An 18,572-nucleotide genomic window follows, 5' to 3' on the forward strand; every position below is an offset into this window, starting at 1 on the left:
CCCAAATTCGTTATTTTAAAATTAAACTGAAAGTACGACGTGTTTGTAGCTTATATTTTAATTTTTAAACGTATGTATTAATTGTTATTATTTTATATATATAATTATTTGAAATATTTAAATTTAAATATTTGAATTTAAATTATACTTCTATTGAATAATATATTATTTATCTTTATAAAATATTAATGAATTATGAATTCTTTAAATACTAAATTACTTTTTTATTTGAGTATTGTAAAAATGTAAAAATATTTTATAAATTTTTATATAATTTTTTATGTGATAGGTTGATTCAATAAATAAATTTTAAATTATCATTTATATTATTTTTAATTATAGGTAATATTTGAGGATGCTTAAGGATCAAAGAAGAACAATTTCACAAGTAGAAAACAATTTTAAACAATTAAAGATATCAAAAGTGGCTCCTGTATTAACTGAAAATACATTAAAAAATACAGAAAATTTAGATACTATAAAAAATCAATGCAGTACTTATGTAACAAATATTAAACAAAATAAAGAAAACAATTCTAAAATGTCTACAGAATTGATGCCACCACCTAAATTACCACCTGTATCTTCTAAAACAACAGAACGTATACCAAATGCAACTGATGATGAGAAAGAAAATAAAATTGTTAATAATCTAGACATTGAAAAGAATCTGGAACAAAATATTACAAATAATAAGAAACAAACTGATAAGAAGTGGGTATTAACTGATTTTGATATTGGTCGACCTTTAGGAAAAGGAAAATTTGGAAATGTTTATTTAGCTAGAGAAAAGAAATCAAAATTCATTATTGCTATGAAAGTATTATTTAAAGCACAAATACAAAAAGCTGATGTTGAACATCAAGTTAGAAGAGAAATAGAAATTCAGACACACTTAAGGTAAAAATTCTAAATATTTATATTAACAAAAAGAAACAAATAATGATTTAATTATAAAACACTTTAAAATTTATTTAACATTATTTTTCATTATATTTTATATAATTTTTACAATATAAATATATTAGTAAAATAAAAATATAAATAATATTTATTTATTTTTTTATAGGCATCCAAATATTTTAAAAATGTATGGTTATTTTCATGATGATAAAAGAATATATTTAATTTTGGAATATGCCCCAAATGGAGAATTATTTAAGGAATTGAATGCTCAACCTGAGAAACGTTTTGATGAAATTAGAACAGCAACATATATATCTCAATTAGCAGATGCTTTAAAATATTGTCATAGTAAAAAAGTAATACATCGTGATATTAAACCTGAAAATTTATTACTTGGTATAAAGGGTGAATTAAAAGTAGCAGATTTTGGATGGTCTGTTCATGCTCCTTCCTCTAGAAGAAATACTCTTTGTGGTACTTTAGATTATTTACCACCAGAAATGATTAATGGAAACACACATGATCATACTGTAGATTTATGGGGACTTGGTGTTCTTTGTTATGAATGTTTAGTAGGCATTCCTCCATTTTTAGCTAAATCTTATAATGAAACATACATGAAAATTAGGAAAGCTCAATATACATTTCCAGAATTTCTAAGTGAAGGTGCTAAGGACTTAATATCTAAAGTGAGTTTTATATTATTTATATTTTAAAATAATTATAATTAAATTAAATAAAAAATTATTAAATGTAAATTTTTCAATTCTCTATTTCAGTTATTAATAGTTGATCCAGGTCAAAGATTACCTTTAGAAGATGTTTTAAGACATCCTTGGATTGTGCAAAATCGAACAACAGAACCACATGTATCATAATGTAATTGCTAAATTATTAAGTTTTATATTTTATCTTATAAAACAATTATTTTCTTTGCAATAGAAGTTTGATTTGATATCACTAATATTGCAATTATCACATTCTAGATAAGTTTTTAGCAAAAAATCTATTTTAGATATTTTTTTATATTACATAACATTATAATATTGTTACTTCATACACAGAATAAAACATAATATAATTTGAAATGATGCATTACATGTTTTTTTTTTGTTTTCTATAATTTACCATTTAATAAAATTATTTCTAAATTACAATTTTATAATCAAACAACAAAATTCATTAATTGAATTAATTTAATTTTTTATTATAATTTTACTTATAATATAACTTATTTATATGAGACTGATTATTATATGATTATTAAATATTATATGAAACAGATGGTGAAGGTATTTTATATTCTATAACAAAAATAACAATTTAGAATAAAAAAAAATCATGTATATATTAAATATTTTAATGTTAATAAAAAATATTTTAATATTTAATAAAATATTTTTTGGAATAAAATTTAATTTCTATAAATAAAATTAATATTTCTAGAAAAAATATGATTTACATTAAAAATTTAATTATAATTACATATTATTTGTTGATAAAAAATTAAATAATTCATTATAAAACATTTAAAAAATTATTAAAAAAATAGATTAAATTTTTTAAATAATGTAATATTTTATATAAATTTGTGTAACATAAAATAAAATATATAATAGTTTTTGTTTTTAAAATAAAGGAAATCGTATAATTTATTCAAAAATATGTTGAACATAAAATTTATTTGTTTATAAAAATTTTATAAACACATTTTTATTTATAGAAATATTATTAAGATAGTTTTATATTGCATATATTTAATATTTGAAAATTAAAAATAAATTTATTTTTTATTTGAGAATAGTAAATTAAGATCTAATATTATTATAATTTATTTTCGATCGTCAGAGATGAACACTAAAATGTCTTAACTATAAAAATAAAGTTAAGGTGTACAATATCTATCTTTTAAGTGAGAGTCATCTGCTTAAAAGAACTTTTCAATGGAAGATTTTTTACACATTTTAAGTTTAAGTCTTATTTTTATTTCACGTTTCCATAGGTTCCATAACTACATCTACTATAGGTGTATCTATTGGAGTTTCCATAGGTGTATCATCAGATTTTTTTTTAATTGAATACAATCTTTTTAATTTTTCATAATGTTTGATATCCTAAAAATTAGAATATATAATATATAACTAATTTATAAAAAAAATGATTGATATGAATTGTGTTTACCTTTTCTTGTACGGACGGTCTTATTTTATCAAACGCAACTACAATATGTCGCATAGAGATTTCTGGTTGTCCCGAATAATGCATATCCATTAATTCTCTTAATGCTTCTATACCAGCTTCTCTGATTAAAGCAGCTAAATCAGCTCCAGTATAGCCATCGCATTTACTATTATATCCTATTTCTTCAAGATTTACATCTGCAGCTAATTTTGGTTTTGTTGCATTCTATAAATATGGATTTATTTTAAGGGGAAGAAATTTTTAAAAAATATATTTTCAGTCAGTCTATAAAATATTACCTTTGTTAATGCTCTTAAAATATCAACACGATCTGCTGAGGTAGGCAAATCAACATATAAAATTTTATCTAATCTTCCTGGTCTTAATACTGCCGGATCAATAATATCAGGACGATTACTTGCGGCCATTAAAAATACTCCTTGTCGTCCTTCTACTCCATCCATTTCGGTTAACATTTGATTTACAACACGCGAAGTAGCAGAATTATCACCTTCTGATCTCCTGGGACATAATGCATCTAATTCATCAAAAAATATAACACATGGAGCAGAATTTCTTGCTCTAATAAAACATTGTCGAACTGCTTTTTCACTTTCACCAACATACTAAAATAATGAAAACAAATTTTTATTTTTAATAAAAATAAATAATTGTATAATAATAATTATAATTATTAAAATATTTTTACCATATTTAGTAATTCTGGTCCTTTAACAGAAATAAAATTAATACCAGCCTCATTTGCAATAGCTTTGGCTAATAATGTTTTTCCACAACCTGGTGGACCACATAATAATACTCCAGTAGGTGTTGTTAATCCTAATGCTGTAAAGTGTTCAGAATGTCGAATTGGTGCCTAAGATATTAAACAAAAAAAATATTTTACTTTTCTCAATAATTTCAATTCTCAATATATTAAATTTTATGGATTCTTTTAATTATATTATATTTATATATAATATAAATATATTTACAAGTATAGCCATTTGTAATTCTTCTCTGATATCTCTTAAAGAGCCAACATCATCCCATGTAACATCAGGTACTGTTGCAAAGCCTTCTCTTTTGGCTGATGGCTGAATAATACGAAGAGCAGTTTCAAAATCACTATGTTCAATACATAAATTTGATAACTGCTCTGTAGGAAGCGGTGGATCATTACGTAACCAAGTAAGTAACCCCGTTAAATCTGGAGATTTAGAATTTTCCTGTATTACATCCATTTCTAAAGTTGCTTGAGAACTTTCTGACTTAGGAACATTTTGATCTGAGGTAGATGGTTCAATGGTCACTTCATCCACTAAATTACCAGAATTTTCAAAATTTTCAGTTTTTTTTTCAATAACAGTATTATTTTCTGGAATTTCTGAAGATTTATTATCTGGTACTGATTTTAAGTTTTCAAGTATTCTAATAAAAATATAAGAACATATAACTGAGAAAAATATATTAAAAAAATTAATTTTAAAATATTTATTAAATTTATTATATTACCTATCTACAGCTGCCATAGCTGCTTCTCTAATTAATGCAACTAAATCTGCACCAACAAAACCAGGTGTAAGTGAAGCTATTGTAGATAAACTAACATTTGGAGAAAGTGCTACTTTTTCTGTATGAACAGCTAAAATTTTTGCTCTTGCATCTCTGTCTGGTATTCCTAGACATACTTCATGATCAAATCGACCAGCTCTTCTTAAAGCTGGATCTAACGAATCAGGACGATTTGTTGCTCCAAGTACTAATACTCTAGTACCATTTTCTTTTAAACTTAATTCTATTCAATAATATATTTTCTATTTAAAAAATTATTTTAAGATTAGCATAATTAACTATAATCTAATTATAATAGTAATTTACCATCTAAACATGATAATAATTGTGCAACAATTCTTCTTTCCATTTCTCTTTGAGCTGTGGCTCTATGTGGCGCTACAGAATCAATTTCATCTAAAAAAATTACACAAGGTGCAATTGCAAGTGCTTGTTCAAATAATTCTCGAATTCTTGCTTCACTTTCGCCTGATACTCCTGTAACTAATTCAGGTGCTGCTACTTTCAATAATGGTATACCTAATTCCTATTAAAATATAAATATAAAAATATAAAATAAATAATCAAATAAAAAATAAATCAATTTTCTAGAATAATAACTTACTCCAGCAATAGCATGTGCTAATAATGTTTTTCCACATCCAGGTGGACCATGAAGTAAAAATCCTCTTGGTGGAGATATACCAAGTTCTTTAAAGATTTCTGGATGTTTCATATGAGCAAGTAATTTACATACAGTTTTTAAAACTTTATCATTTCCTCCTATGTCTGAAAATGTGATTTTTGGTTCAGAAATTGGTATTCTTTTAGTTTTATCATTTCCTCTTATGTCTGAAAATGTGATTTTTGGGTCAGAAATTGGTATTCCTTTAGTTTTCCTTACAAACGTGAATTGACAATCAGCATCTTCATCACGTTGTCGCTTCTTAGCAGATTCTATTGTTGTACTTGTAGTTGTTGTAGTAGTTGTTGTACTTGTTGTTGTTGTTTGTTGTATTTCTTTACTAGGCTAAAAATTAAATTAAAAATTAAATGCAATATTTCTACCATAATAATATTACTTTAATGTAATAAATTTCAAGTATTAGTAATTACATATTTACTTATACTATTTTAATATAGATTTTATATTAAATTAGATAATATTAATTAAAATTTTTAAAATTAAACAGGAATAAAAAAGCTTTAAATTTACTCTTCTCAATTGCTCAACTTCTTTAGCATGTGTAGTCTTTTCTGTACTTGAAGATGGACCTGGTTTTTGTTGTAGATTCTCCACAACTTCAGGTTCACTTGCTTTTCTTGAATTTGATTCCATTTTATTTACATCATCATCACTACTAATATCTATAAGTTCTTTATCACTAGAATTCCCATTTTGTTTATTTTGTGATTTTTTATACATTTTTAATAACATTCCATCTAACATGGTATTTTGAGGATCTGACTAAAATCAATATATTTCTCTCAAGATTTAATGTAATACATTATATTATGTTTATACTTCACTATATTTATATTTATACCTCAACATCAACTTCTTCCTCTTCATCTTCATCATCATAAGCAGGCCATTCACGAGAACAATATTTTTTTGCAAACATTTCTGTAAGTTCATCATATGCTTTACGTACTAATGCCCTAAAAGGACCCCGTTTTTTAATACGGTAATCTTTATATTTTTTTTGTAAAGCATCTGCCATTTCATTAACATCAATATATACTTTATTTTCATTTTCATGCATATACTAAAATAATAATAAAATTAATTATTCAGAAACTTATATTAATAGTTATATTAATTATTATAATAGTTATAATAATAGTTATAAAGTTATAATAAATATTAATAAATTATTATGTTAATACATTATTACTAATTAAATTAAATTTTAAATTTAAAAATAATTTTTCAAAGTAGTTAATATGATTAAATTTTTCATGAAATTATTATAAAGTTAAATTCTGAAATATAAAAATATTCAAAGTATAAAATAAAATCAGATTTTACTTTAAAAAAAAATATTAAATTCGAATTTTATTTTTAAAAAGTTGTAAAAATTACTTTATATAAAAATATTTTACACATATAAAAAAAATTGTTACATTATATGTTTTTGAGTTTAATGCATGAATTTACCGCGCAAATTGTGTAATGTAAAAGTGTTTATTTTAATAAACATATTTCATTTAGTTAAATTAAAAATATTCTAAATATTATCATATAATTAAATTACCGTTTGCACACGTGAAATTAATAATTTATCTCGCAAAAATTTATGGGAAGAATCAATTTTGTGTTTATTATTCATGGTTTTTGATTTATAATCTCCACTAGATCCTTGTAATGGAATGATATCAATTGAGGAATTCAATTTTCCAACTTTCTGCATTTTTCTAATCTTTAATGTCTGATATTAATGAGCACTGTTGCAGAAATAATATGATCACTAGATCTTTATTTTTGCACGTTCTGACACGTGTTACCATGTATGCATCATCAATATTCTTTTATCACGAGTGCGTCTTCGATTTTACAAAACTCCAATTCTTCTCTAATGAAAAGAAGAGGGTGTATCAATAAAGCGGGAATAATTTCCCTAGTAAATTATGATAAAAAGCTAGAAATAAATAAAAAGTAACGTGAAGTGCTCAAAGATTATTTAAAACTGTTATTACATTATAAAGAATATATATTATAAAGTTTAATAAACTTTAAAGCGTTATTTATAATCAAAATTTTCAATATCTATTGCTAATAATTATTTTGCTATTTTTGTGTATCTTCTATATGAACTACTTGTAACAGATTTAAATATAATTAAAGAAATGAAAATGAGTCGCATATCTGTATTTCATCAGTTATATAGTACACATGCGTATACTGTGGAGAACGTTTAAGTATTTTACGAAAGCTTCTTACTATAGTTTTCAACTAGTCAACGGCATACCATCATGGCGATGGGTTTTGGTTACGTCTGTGATTTACAGTTAAGAAATTTGGCATAATGGTCTAAATTGCATTTTTTTTGTAATTATTTCTAATATCCGCAAAATTTTTTATTATTTTATTTCAAGTATTTTTATATAAATTACAAATTTCATTATGGTAAAATTAACAGAAGAAATGGTCGTGGCTCGGACGCGAATGTCTGATTTCTCTGCTGTAAAGAAACTTAATTGTTGGTAAGTATTAAAAAAATATTATATTTTTTTAAATAAGTTGTTCTTTATTCTATCATTATTTTTATTCTATTATTATCTATCATTATTATGTATATTACATATAATTACATTAAAATAATGTATTCAATTTAATCAATGACATTCGTTATTATATTTTACTATTTAATTGTTCGTAAGAATCAATATAATTCTCATTATATTTTATAAAATAAAATAAAAGAATATGTATTTATTTAATTTTATATTTATTTAATAAAAAGTTACTTAATATTTGCACTTAAAATTGTATAATTAAGTTGAAATCTGAAATAAATATGTTAGGAAAATATTATTATATTATTATAAAATATTATATATATATAAAATATATTATATAATTAAATATTATTATATAAATATAATTATATTTAATTTACAATATTAAATAATTAATAAATTATTTGGATTTATTTTCATTAATCTTTTACTATTCATTATTTCATAAAATTGTAAGAAATATTTATAATTATTTAATGAATATTTATATTAATATTATATTTTTAATAGGGGCACAGAATTAACTGATGTAAGCATTTTAAGAAAAATGAAAAATGTTGAAGTATTATCATTAAGGTAATTAATTATGATTTATCTTTACATTTTATATAGAAATGTTACATAAAAATTATTGTATTAAGAAAAGAAAAATATTGATCTCAGTTGTTTATAATTTTTAATATTAATAATTTATATATATTGCCTTTAATGTATTTTTGCATAATGGATAAATTTATATAAACCTCAAGATTATATACAATCTATAAAAGTTGTTCTTCACATGTTTTGAATTTAATTATTATATATTTTAATATTCTTTAAGAAAAATGAAAATAATTTGACATAAATTATGACATATAATATCTTAATATTTGAAAATTACTAAAATTTTACATTTTTTTTTATATTTATACTATATTATTATCAATTAATCATAATATTAATATCAAATTTAATTAAATAATAATTTAAATAATATCATTTGATTATAATGATAGATTTTATTTAAACTAATTCAAATGAAATGTAGCAATATAATCACATAACAATTTTTCAATGCATTATCTTTATGAGTAATATTATATTTTAAAACTTTATATTATTATTGGTTTTATATTTTTTAATTATACTTTTATTATTTAAGTATTTATTTATTAAATAATTATCTTTGAAATCAAATATTTTTTTAAAATTCAAATAAGTTTTATTATAAACATTTCTATATATAAAAATTGATATATTTATATTATTACCATATTATATTTTAATTCTTTTCATTTGTTTTCAGTGTTAATCATATCAACACTCTTGCTGATTTTCAATATTGTTCAAGTCTTCAAGAATTATTTGTTAGAAATAATAATATCGAAGATTTAAATGAAGTTTGTTATCTTCAAGGTTTACCAAACTTAAGAAATTTATGGCTTGGAGAAAATCCTTGTGCTGAGAAGGAAGGGTATTATATACAATATCTTTAAGAATTATGCATATTAAGAGACTTTAAAAAAGAAATAGAATAGAGAAATAGAATTGTTGATAGACCTTGCAAAAAAGGCTAATCAGCATAAATTGTTTTAAAAAATCTTTTTATTTCTTTGGTACACATGGGAAGCGAAAGAAATTCTTTGTCTGGATTTGTGCGTTTTTTTTGTTGGGTTATGATGAATGGAATATCATATTTAATTACTAATGACTATTGGAAATATTATATTTATAATATAATATATATAACAATTAACTGTTGATATGCATTATAATTAATAAAATTAAATTTAAAACGATTTCCATTGTATGTAAAACAATACTGATTGTAAATAATTTGAATATTAATCTCAAAATTTTTTGTATGTGAATAAAAAGACATTAATAGTTTTTAAAAATCTTTATATTTTTTATTATTTTAAATGGAACATATATTTGAATAAATTTTTGAATAATTAATTTATTTCTAGGTATAGGTTATCAGTTTTAAGAACTTTACCAAATTTACAAAAACTTGATGATGAAGTAGTATCACCTGAGGAAGTGCAAACTGCATTGACAAGAGGTCGTGTTTTAGTTCATCCTCTTCTTGATATGTATGCTTCCCCACCACAATCAAATGCAGTTAGTCCAGAAGTAAGATTATTTATTATTTGTTATTTTTATTTTATAAAATTGTTTTTAATATATTTATTTAAATCATTCTTTATTATCATGTAATATTTTTAATATTAAAATCTTTATTTAATTTTTTTAATAATATATATATATTATATATATGTATATATATATATTATTGTATATATCATTATATTTAAATCTATGATTTTATTTATTTTCATCATAATAAATTCATTTTAATAAAATCTTAACATTTAAATAACATTTAAATAATTAGGATATTACTACTGAATATATTGAAGAAAATGAAGTGACACGACATCGAAGATATAGTTCTTCAAGTGATCAGGTAATATCAAATTCAATACAAATTTCATTCATTGAAATTGTTTTTTATTAAAATTTTTTTTCTGATAATTTTATTAAAATCTAAATTATATATTATTTTATGTTATCATTATAATACATATTCATATTTATTTAAACAGACAATTTCTTATATACATATTTACTTACAGAGAAGTTTTGAAGAGACACAACATGTTCAAGAAGAATATCATGATCCAGATCATAGAAATGCAAATTATAATGCGTCACCATCACATCATTATTCACAAAATAATCAATATGCATATGAAGTAAGTTAATGCTTTGCATTGTGTATTTTTGCATGTAAAAAAATGTACATTAATATAATATGATATATATTTAATGAAAATGTAAAGGAAAATGATTATTCTATGTTTGAAATTTTCATTAGATTACTTTTATTTTCATATTAAAATTAGAAATGTAATTAATTTTTTATTTTTTCTTGTATAATTGTATAATGTTAACTCTATTCATAATTTATTCTTAGTTGTATTGAGCAAAGTATCTAAATCAATATTTAACAATATTTAAATAAGCATGATTTTATTGCTCCTTTTATCTGCAATCATATACTGACAGCAACAAGCAAATGGACAGTCAAAGAATCAAAGCAAAGATGACACTATACGTACAGAGTCGCGCAACGTCAGTGAAAACGTGGCCACTAACACTATTGAAATAATCAAGGTACATTTTATAGATTGCACAATGCTTGTGCAAAGTAGTGTTATTTCTAGTGTTACCTTGATAGTTTTAATATTTATTAGTTAAATTTATATATTGCTTACTCAAATTTAATTGCTATTTATCAATTAGTGACATTGATTTTAAATTATTTTTTTTTAGCTAGTAAAGATATAATTATAAATATAATATATATTAAAATTTAAATATTAAATACTTTGTATCTAAACATGTAAAATCTAAACATATGTAATATATATTTGTTTTTATAAAATTAAAATTTGTTCTTAAAATAAAAAATAAAAAATAATGTGTACAAAAATATAATTTATAATTTTTATAAAAAATATAATTTAGATTTTATATTATAATGTTATTAGCATATTTTTACCTTTAATTGATTTTTTATGAGTATTTAAATGTTGTAAATTTTGAATTCTAATTTTAACAAAATTTGTTAGATAATTTTGAGTGGTTCACTGGAAACAAATTACCTAATTATTAATATTGTTATCAAATATAAAATAATAATTAATTGTAATATTTTTTAAATCTTAGAAGAATTAAATACAAATATATAATATATAATATACTATTGTAAAATAAGTAAAAAAAATTTTTTTATTAAAATTATTTTTAGGAATATGATGACCGATCAGCAATATCTAGACATAATGGAGATTATGATGATAGAAGATCTTATGCAGAATATAGTAATAATGATATTTCTCAACGAACATATGCACCAACGTCTCCAAGGACACAATATGCTACAAATGAAATTCTAGATGAAAGACGAGCAGAAAGAAATAATTATGATTATGATAATAGATTGAAATCTGAATATAAAGAACATCATGATCACAGGATAAAATCAGATTATGAAGAGCAACATCAACCATCATCTCAACCTAGACGAATGGCAGTTCATCACAATGTAGAAAGAGTTAGAATTAAAATTATTTTGATTTAAAAGCAATATAAATTATATAAAAATGAATCAAATGGAATTTTTTTATATTGTAGGAAGATTCAAACCAAGTGCCTGGATGGGTAAGACATTCTGACAAGGAAAAATGTAGATCACAATTTCATTACCATAGAAGGCCTGTTACAAGAGTATATTTCACATATATATTGTTTTATTAAAATTTAAAAATAAATTTAAAAATAACATAAAATATTTTGATTTTAGAACTCAAACATATTATCAGCTGTATTATGTTTAGTTAAAGAGCTTGATTATCCAAGTTTAGAAGTAGTAGAAATGGCTGTTAGGAATCGAATGGATGAATTAGAAGAATGATGTTTCTGACGCCGTCCCCAAAATCAGGGGACGGTTACTTTTTCTCATATGGGCAGTGTTTCTTCAATTTCAAGTCCAGAATTTTCAGATTCTCTCGATAGTATGGTAATTCCTTGCCAATATATTATTGATAACGATACAAATTGTAATATTGATCATCATACATGTAATCGACATTCGATCGATGATAATACTGATAAATGTCAAATTCGCCGGAATGGTTGTATGGAAACTTCGATGCGTAGTTCAAAAAATGTATCTATTCATCCGAATTCAAGATATTTTGGAAATAATCAGAATGTATATAATCTTAGGGACTCTATACCGGATAATCTAATGTCTGTAGTTAATAACAGCGAAGAAAAGAAAGCCAATGATGTTAGAAGGGTTGCAAGTAGTGACAGCATCCCTCGCAGTAGCTTTAATGGTTTAACTTTAAGTCCAGGATGCAGGGTTTTAAGTCAGGATTGCGTAAGAAGATCAAAAAGTCCTGATATTAGGAACACGATCGTTCCTCTTCGCTATATTCAGTCAGCAAAAGGTACTTGGACATATAATTTGTAAGTTAAATTATAAGTAACATTAATATTCTCTCGAAATAGAAAAATTTCATTTAGAAAAATATTTCGAGAAATTCCTAAAATTAGATAATCATTATATAATTAAAAAGAAATGGCATAATTTGTGCAGTTTCAGAAGAGGATATATATAAAACTATAAAATTAGAAACAATTGTGATATTTCTTCAAGGAGTAAAAAATAAAATTTTAGCGCAATAATTTCAATGTAATATACAAATTGAGTATACTCAAGATAATATGTTTATGTACTTTATATAAATGATGCAAAAATCAAAGATGAATTTTACATTATTTAAAATAAATATATTATTCATTGCATCAATTAAAGTACTGAGTGCAATATTAATATAATAATATCTTAATATCTTAATTTCTTAATATTATTTTCGGTATAATGTTATTTATAATTTGAATGAGTATAAATGGAGTTGTGTTTTATATATATATATATATTTTTTTTTTTTTTTTTTTTTTTAAGAATTTTGTTTAAAATATTACATGAATGTTATATATTTTCAAAGAGTTTTTATAAATTACAACGTGATACAATGTACTTAAAATTTGTATATAAAACATATAATCAAAGATGAATTTATGTCAGATTAAATATTTTTAAAAAATCTTTAATAACTTTAAGTTAAGTAAAATATTTTACTTATATTTAATATCTGTCATTGGATTTTTTATAATGCAGTAATTTACGAGATAAAGTGTAATATAATTTCATGTAGATTGTACAAAATATTTACAAATTTTTGAGCATTAATTTTAATAATTTTTTGAATATCATTGAAGATTACATTTGTTTTTTAACAAATGTTTTTCTGTACATTCATATTTATTTAAAAAATGTTAAATTTGTGTAAAAATTTTAAGTACTGATATTTTTTTCATTTTTATTATTATTATTTCTATTATCGAATTTCTGTGCGCATTAGTATACATGCAATATAATTTAAAAATTTAATTGATATTAATTAAATTGTAAGTAAAATTGTATTCAAAATGATATAAAAAAAAAATATAATGAATAACAAAACGAAAATTAAGTTCGTGCAATAGCACATATACACTATATAGATTAATATTAGACTGATAAATATTTATGTATATTTTTTTGGAATGAAATCTTCATATATGTTATAAACGGTGTGAGAATCTAAATAATGTGGCTATTAAATTCTTTTTACAATTTAAACCGTTCCACGTAACTAAGCCAATTTTGAATCTAGATTTAAGATATTTTATAAAAATGCGGAATATAATATTTTTTGTTACATATAACCGTCCACTTATATTATTTTATAAATAATTAATATTATTGTTACTTAATATTGTTACAAGACTATTATAATTAATTGCCTAATATCTGTTCAGCGTAAAATGCAGATGTTAAATATTTTTTTTTAACTTAAAATATGTTTTGAGACAAATTATATATAATAAAAATAAAAATCATACATCGTCTTTCATTTTAAATGACTTATATTATCAAAAGTTTAAATCGAAAAAAAAATTTAAAATTGTTATTTAAATGTTTATTGTTATTATTATATTAATTATTATAACTTAAATTTTTCTAGTTAATGTATGCATTATTATCTTATTGTAATTATAATATTAATGTGTTTTACAAAATAAAGTTTACAATTAAAAATATAATATATAATTTCTCAAATTATTAGTTAAAAAAAAACAAGTAAACTTGAAATGCAGTATGCTTTTGAAAAAATGATCGTCTATATCTGTGAAATATAAAATATCGCGTAATTTTATTTAAATACATTACGTCGAATAATTTTATGTACACTTTTGTTGCTAAGACAACGTTATCGATAGATTAACTCATACGTATACTAGAATTATAAAAGTACTTTGTTTCTAGAAGTAAGTGATGAAAAGTAGAAGTGATTAAAAAAATGTCATCATATGCAACACCAATACTTTATTTAAATATGGGTGGCGAAATGTTATATGTTTTGCGACAAAGATTGAAAGCACAAAGAATAAGTATTGATAAAACTATACAAGGCTAGTTTAATATTATAAAATAAAATATATAATGTATTACTAATTTATGTCAGATATTTATGTTTTTTTGTATATCATTACATATTGATTAATTTTTTTAATGTTTTTGTTTAATCTGTAGTGTTAGATGATGTAACTGCAGCATTGCTTAATCCTAAAACATTATCTTCTATATTTGAGGAAAAATCTTTGATTAAAGTATCTTTTTTACGATCTACTTTAGAATCTGTTGTATTATCATCAATAATGAAACTCGATAAAAATAGTATGGATAAACTATTTGATTTAATGATTATGATGGTTAAATATCAGTTAATTGCAGCTACTGGTCCTGTAGAAGTTATATTGTTAACATTAAATCACATAGATGCAATGCGTGATATGGTTAGCAATTCAAATGCTCAACAATGTGTTGGATTGGTACATCAAATGGTAACTGATGTAAGTATTTTATTCCTTAATTAAATTATTCATGCGTAATCTTTAAAATAATTTACCAATGATTCTACAGTTTTATAGTACTTTAACTTTTGAAGAAGTTTGGAATGCTAGGAATGATTGTATAAAAGAATTAGAATATTATTGCGTAAAGATATCTATTCTTCTTAGACTTGGATTACAAAATGATGACGGAAGCTTTAATTTAATGCATCACAAATATGATGAAAAATATGAAGAGAATAAAACTAATTTTTATAATATTAAATTATGTGATATAAATTTGGAAACATACTGTAATGGTTCTTTTAATCTTTTTGGAGAACGCAGTACAATACTTGGAAAAAATATGTAAGTATCATATGTATGTATAAAATATTTAAAGACAGAAATATATAAGAAAAATATTACATTTAGATATTATTATTAGGTATTCAATGTCATATGGTATATCAAAATTAAGTTCTGAACAAGAAAATCAAAATTATATAAAAGACTGTGGTATAAAAGCAGAACTTGGTATGTTAGCTGTTCAACTAGGAACTGAAGAAACTTCATATAAACGACCCTTTACTTTGAATTTGCTTTCAAATGAAGATAATGATAATGCAAACATAAAAGAAAATTTTGATTCTTTAAAAGATAATCATAATGATGCAATTGTAAAATTCGAAAAAACAAAACTCAATGAAGATTATAAAACAAAACTTGATATTATACGTGCAGATCTTTTTGAAAATGATTGTGAAGAGATAAAACATAATACAAATTTGTTGGAATTATTAGATAAAACGGAATAATTTTAATCTACTTTTCAATTACATTGTATAATTAATACAATGCATACAAATTTTCTTGAACTTTTTCTTTATATTTATACATATATAAAAATTCTGTCACACAAATAAATATTTTTTTTATGTAAAACAATAATTAATTTTTTATAAATGTTGTTAAGCTTTATTTAATTTTATTATCTGCTATCTATAATGAATTATTGTAAAATTATTTCATAGTTTTAATGAAAAATATATTTAATTTAATTTAAAAATTCATTATAAAATATGTATCATAGCAAACATCATAAAGTTAATATTTTTTGCATTAAACATATTAACATTCATTTTTAATAAATAAAAATGATACTAAGTATATTAAAAATGCAATCATTAAAAAATTGTTAAATTACAATCTAGAAAAAAAATTTACTTTATGGTTTAGTCATATCCAAGATATATTTTACTCCAGTTCGGCCATCTGTATGTAATGCATTTATAACAGCTTCTTGATACTGATGAAATGGTACTAACTTATGAAGTGGAGCTTTTAATTTTTTGTTTTTAAATAATGCTCCTAATTCACAAAACATATTTTGACGCTCTATAGAATCCATATTTTTTTTTGTCCATGCTGTCATCCAAAATCCTTTAAATGTTATATCCTATTTAATAATTAAGATTATTAAAAAATATTAATGATTTAATATTAATGATAATTATTTCACATGTTTTAAATAATATACCTTAAAAATAAGTGCAGAAATTGGAACTGTTAAAGGTTCTCTAGACATACCACCATAAGTTATCATAATACCTCCATGTGCTAAATGTCTTGAAATTTCCAATGCATTTTGTCCACATATACAATTCAGGGCTAATTTTGGTGAAGGCAATTTTTTACTTTTAAAAATTTGAGTTTTTCTTATTTCATTCTCAGTAAGAATTTCATCAGCACCCAAACTTGATAAATGATTCTATAAAAGTTTTTTATTAAATTATTCATTAAATAAAATTTATTTTTAATTTTCTCTATACCTTTAATTCTTGTATATTTGGTCTGTCTCGTACAACACTAACAGATTTATAATTCCATACTTTACATAATTGTATAACCATTTGTCCAACAGCTGAATTTCCACCATTTTGAATTATAGTATCTCCAGGTTTTAATTCTACAAAATCCTTAAGCATTCTATATGCAGTACATGGATTTACATTTAACATACTAGCTTCTATAGTACCAATTTCTTTTGGAACCTAAAATTTTAACATGAATAAATTATTATTATATTATTTTAATAAAATATAAATATTTCATATTTAAAAATATGTTATATACCTTCATAAGTTCTTCTGAAGTATAATTTGCATATGTTCTCCATGTTCCTAAATTTGTGCCATTTGGTATAACTCTGTCACCGATACTTAAATGTTTTACATTGGATCCAATAGCTATTACTTCACCTACTCCTTCATTTCCTGGAATAGCTGGTAAAGGTGGTTTACTTGGATATTTACCTTGTATTGTATTTATGTCTGCTGGATTAACAGGTGCTAGCAACCATTTTACAGAAACCTTTATAAAATATTAATATTTTTATTATAATATATCAAATAAATATATTTTCTTAATTTACCTCATTATTTTTTGGTTGATTAATAGGTTGTGTTGTAACATGTAAAACATCTGCAGGTTCTCCATATTCTTTATAAAATAAAGATTTTACAGAATCTGTTTTAACTATCGTATTTATATAGCGAATTGATGTCAAATTTATCATATTTGACCGTGACAAAGGTAAAATCAAGTTTTTTACATATATAATCATTTTAATATTCTATGATTATATTCAAATATTCTTTAAAAAATAATTTTTCCGAATAATCACAGTAATGATTGAGGTCATATAAAGAATTGCTATCATAAATTTGCCTACATATGCTAAATAGATAAAATTTTAATCTATATGTAATATTCTAAATATTAGACATGTTTATATAAATTTCTTTAGAAAAAGAAATTCTTAATAATCTCTAAGTTTAATATCTATTAATTACACATTACTTTAATATTTTGTATATATATATATATATACATATCACGTTGTTTATGTTATGTAAATATAAAGATTTTTTTAATAAACTTAATTTATTTTACACGTTATTGTTAAACATATTTTACAATTACAAAATCATATTACAATATTCAGTGTATCAATAATACCAAATATGAATCAAGAATTTTCATGAATGAATAATATTATAAAAGTTCCCTATAAAATTTCTTATAAAATTTTTATAATATTTAGAAAAAAAATGATAATTTTTTAATCTATGATTCGTATACGTTTTGTATATAGATAAAAAGAATAATCATAATCAATATCTTTTGAT

The 18,572-nt window shown here is 22.2% G+C and overlaps 5 protein-coding genes across 9 annotated transcripts; 3 read left to right on the forward strand and 2 right to left on the reverse strand.

The window, feature by feature from the left end:
• The first annotated feature begins 355 nt into the window (after window positions 1-355).
• LOC108004128 (aurora kinase C-like) lies at window positions 356-1,994 on the forward strand. Its single transcript, XM_017066809.3, has 3 exons — window positions 356-900; window positions 1,070-1,595; window positions 1,686-1,994. Exons 1-3 carry the CDS (start codon window positions 356-358, stop codon window positions 1,782-1,784), a joined length of 1,170 nt encoding a protein of 389 aa, XP_016922298.1. The 3' UTR covers window positions 1,785-1,994.
• A 728-nt stretch (window positions 1,995-2,722) lies between these two features.
• LOC108004144 (nuclear valosin-containing protein-like) lies at window positions 2,723-7,077 on the reverse strand. Its single transcript, XM_017066835.3, has 11 exons — window positions 6,900-7,077; window positions 6,189-6,410; window positions 5,858-6,109; window positions 5,267-5,671; window positions 4,969-5,188; window positions 4,603-4,885; window positions 4,083-4,518; window positions 3,797-3,964; window positions 3,387-3,713; window positions 3,088-3,312; window positions 2,723-3,020 (listed from the first exon to the last, which is right to left on the reverse strand). The coding sequence occupies exons 1-11, from the start codon at window positions 7,053-7,055 to the stop codon at window positions 2,895-2,897; spliced, it is 2,820 nt and encodes a 939-aa protein (XP_016922324.1). The 5' UTR covers window positions 7,056-7,077; the 3' UTR covers window positions 2,723-2,894.
• Window positions 7,078-7,519: 442 nt separating this feature from the next.
• LOC107993316 (dynein axonemal assembly factor 11) lies at window positions 7,520-14,592 on the forward strand. 5 transcript variants are annotated; one of them, XM_062084411.1, is made up of 10 exons: window positions 7,520-7,848; window positions 8,395-8,460; window positions 9,173-9,340; window positions 9,837-10,002; window positions 10,265-10,336; window positions 10,506-10,625; window positions 10,939-11,046; window positions 11,684-11,989; window positions 12,070-12,162; window positions 12,239-14,592. In XM_062084411.1, the coding sequence occupies exons 1-10, from the start codon at window positions 7,769-7,771 to the stop codon at window positions 12,347-12,349; spliced, it is 1,290 nt and encodes a 429-aa protein (XP_061940395.1). In that variant the 5' UTR covers window positions 7,520-7,768; the 3' UTR covers window positions 12,350-14,592. The 5 variants fall into 5 exon arrangements, with proteins under 5 accessions (XP_061940395.1, XP_061940396.1, XP_061940397.1 ...); XM_062084412.1 differs by having other exon boundaries at window positions 11,684-11,980; XM_062084413.1 differs by lacking the exon at window positions 10,939-11,046.
• A 196-nt stretch (window positions 14,593-14,788) lies between these two features.
• Window positions 14,789-16,560, forward strand: LOC108004146 (protein OSCP1). Its single transcript, XM_017066839.3, has 4 exons — window positions 14,789-14,961; window positions 15,083-15,402; window positions 15,473-15,750; window positions 15,830-16,560. The coding sequence occupies exons 1-4, from the start codon at window positions 14,850-14,852 to the stop codon at window positions 16,197-16,199; spliced, it is 1,080 nt and encodes a 359-aa protein (XP_016922328.1). The 5' UTR covers window positions 14,789-14,849; the 3' UTR covers window positions 16,200-16,560.
• Window positions 16,179-18,057, reverse strand: LOC108004145 (enoyl-[acyl-carrier-protein] reductase, mitochondrial). Its single transcript, XM_017066838.3, has 5 exons — window positions 17,816-18,057; window positions 17,518-17,754; window positions 17,214-17,435; window positions 16,922-17,152; window positions 16,179-16,840 (listed from the first exon to the last, which is right to left on the reverse strand). Exons 1-5 carry the CDS (start codon window positions 18,005-18,007, stop codon window positions 16,610-16,612), a joined length of 1,113 nt encoding a protein of 370 aa, XP_016922327.1. The 5' UTR covers window positions 18,008-18,057; the 3' UTR covers window positions 16,179-16,609.
• Window positions 18,058-18,572: the final 515 nt, after the last annotated feature.

The sequence above is a fragment of the Apis cerana genome, linkage group LG14 (assembly GCF_029169275.1).
Source record: "Apis cerana isolate GH-2021 linkage group LG14, AcerK_1.0, whole genome shotgun sequence".
Taxonomy (NCBI): Eukaryota; Metazoa; Arthropoda; class Insecta; order Hymenoptera; family Apidae; genus Apis; species Apis cerana.

Coding starts and splice junctions, on each gene's coding strand:
- LOC108004128 (XM_017066809.3), top strand. CDS start 356: ATGCTTAAGGATCAAAGAAGAACAATTTCACAAGTAGAAAACAATTTT. Junction 901..1,069: donor GAAATTCAGACACACTTAAG/GTAAAAATTCTA, acceptor ATTTTTTTATAG/GCATCCAAATATTTTAAAAA. Junction 1,596..1,685: donor CTAAGGACTTAATATCTAAA/GTGAGTTTTATA, acceptor TCTCTATTTCAG/TTATTAATAGTTGATCCAGG.
- LOC108004144 (XM_017066835.3), bottom strand. CDS start 7,055: ATGCAGAAAGTTGGAAAATTGAATTCCTCAATTGATATCATTCCATTA. Junction 6,411..6,899: donor TAATTTCACGTGTGCAAACG/GTAATTTAATTA, acceptor TTATTATTTTAG/TATATGCATGAAAATGAAAA. Junction 3,965..4,082: donor AATTACAAATGGCTATACTT/GTAAATATATTT, acceptor TTAATATCTTAG/GCACCAATTCGACATTCTGA.
- LOC107993316 (XM_062084411.1), top strand. CDS start 7,769: ATGGTAAAATTAACAGAAGAAATGGTCGTGGCTCGGACGCGAATGTCT. Junction 7,849..8,394: donor GTAAAGAAACTTAATTGTTG/GTAAGTATTAAA, acceptor TATTTTTAATAG/GGGCACAGAATTAACTGATG. Junction 10,626..10,938: donor ATAATCAATATGCATATGAA/GTAAGTTAATGC, acceptor ATATACTGACAG/CAACAAGCAAATGGACAGTC.
- LOC108004146 (XM_017066839.3), top strand. CDS start 14,850: ATGTCATCATATGCAACACCAATACTTTATTTAAATATGGGTGGCGAA. Junction 14,962..15,082: donor TATTGATAAAACTATACAAG/GCTAGTTTAATA, acceptor TTTAATCTGTAG/TGTTAGATGATGTAACTGCA. Junction 15,403..15,472: donor TACATCAAATGGTAACTGAT/GTAAGTATTTTA, acceptor ATGATTCTACAG/TTTTATAGTACTTTAACTTT.
- LOC108004145 (XM_017066838.3), bottom strand. CDS start 18,007: ATGATTATATATGTAAAAAACTTGATTTTACCTTTGTCACGGTCAAAT. Junction 17,755..17,815: donor ATCAACCAAAAAATAATGAG/GTAAATTAAGAA, acceptor TATTTTATAAAG/GTTTCTGTAAAATGGTTGCT. Junction 17,436..17,517: donor CTTCAGAAGAACTTATGAAG/GTATATAACATA, acceptor TTAAAATTTTAG/GTTCCAAAAGAAATTGGTAC.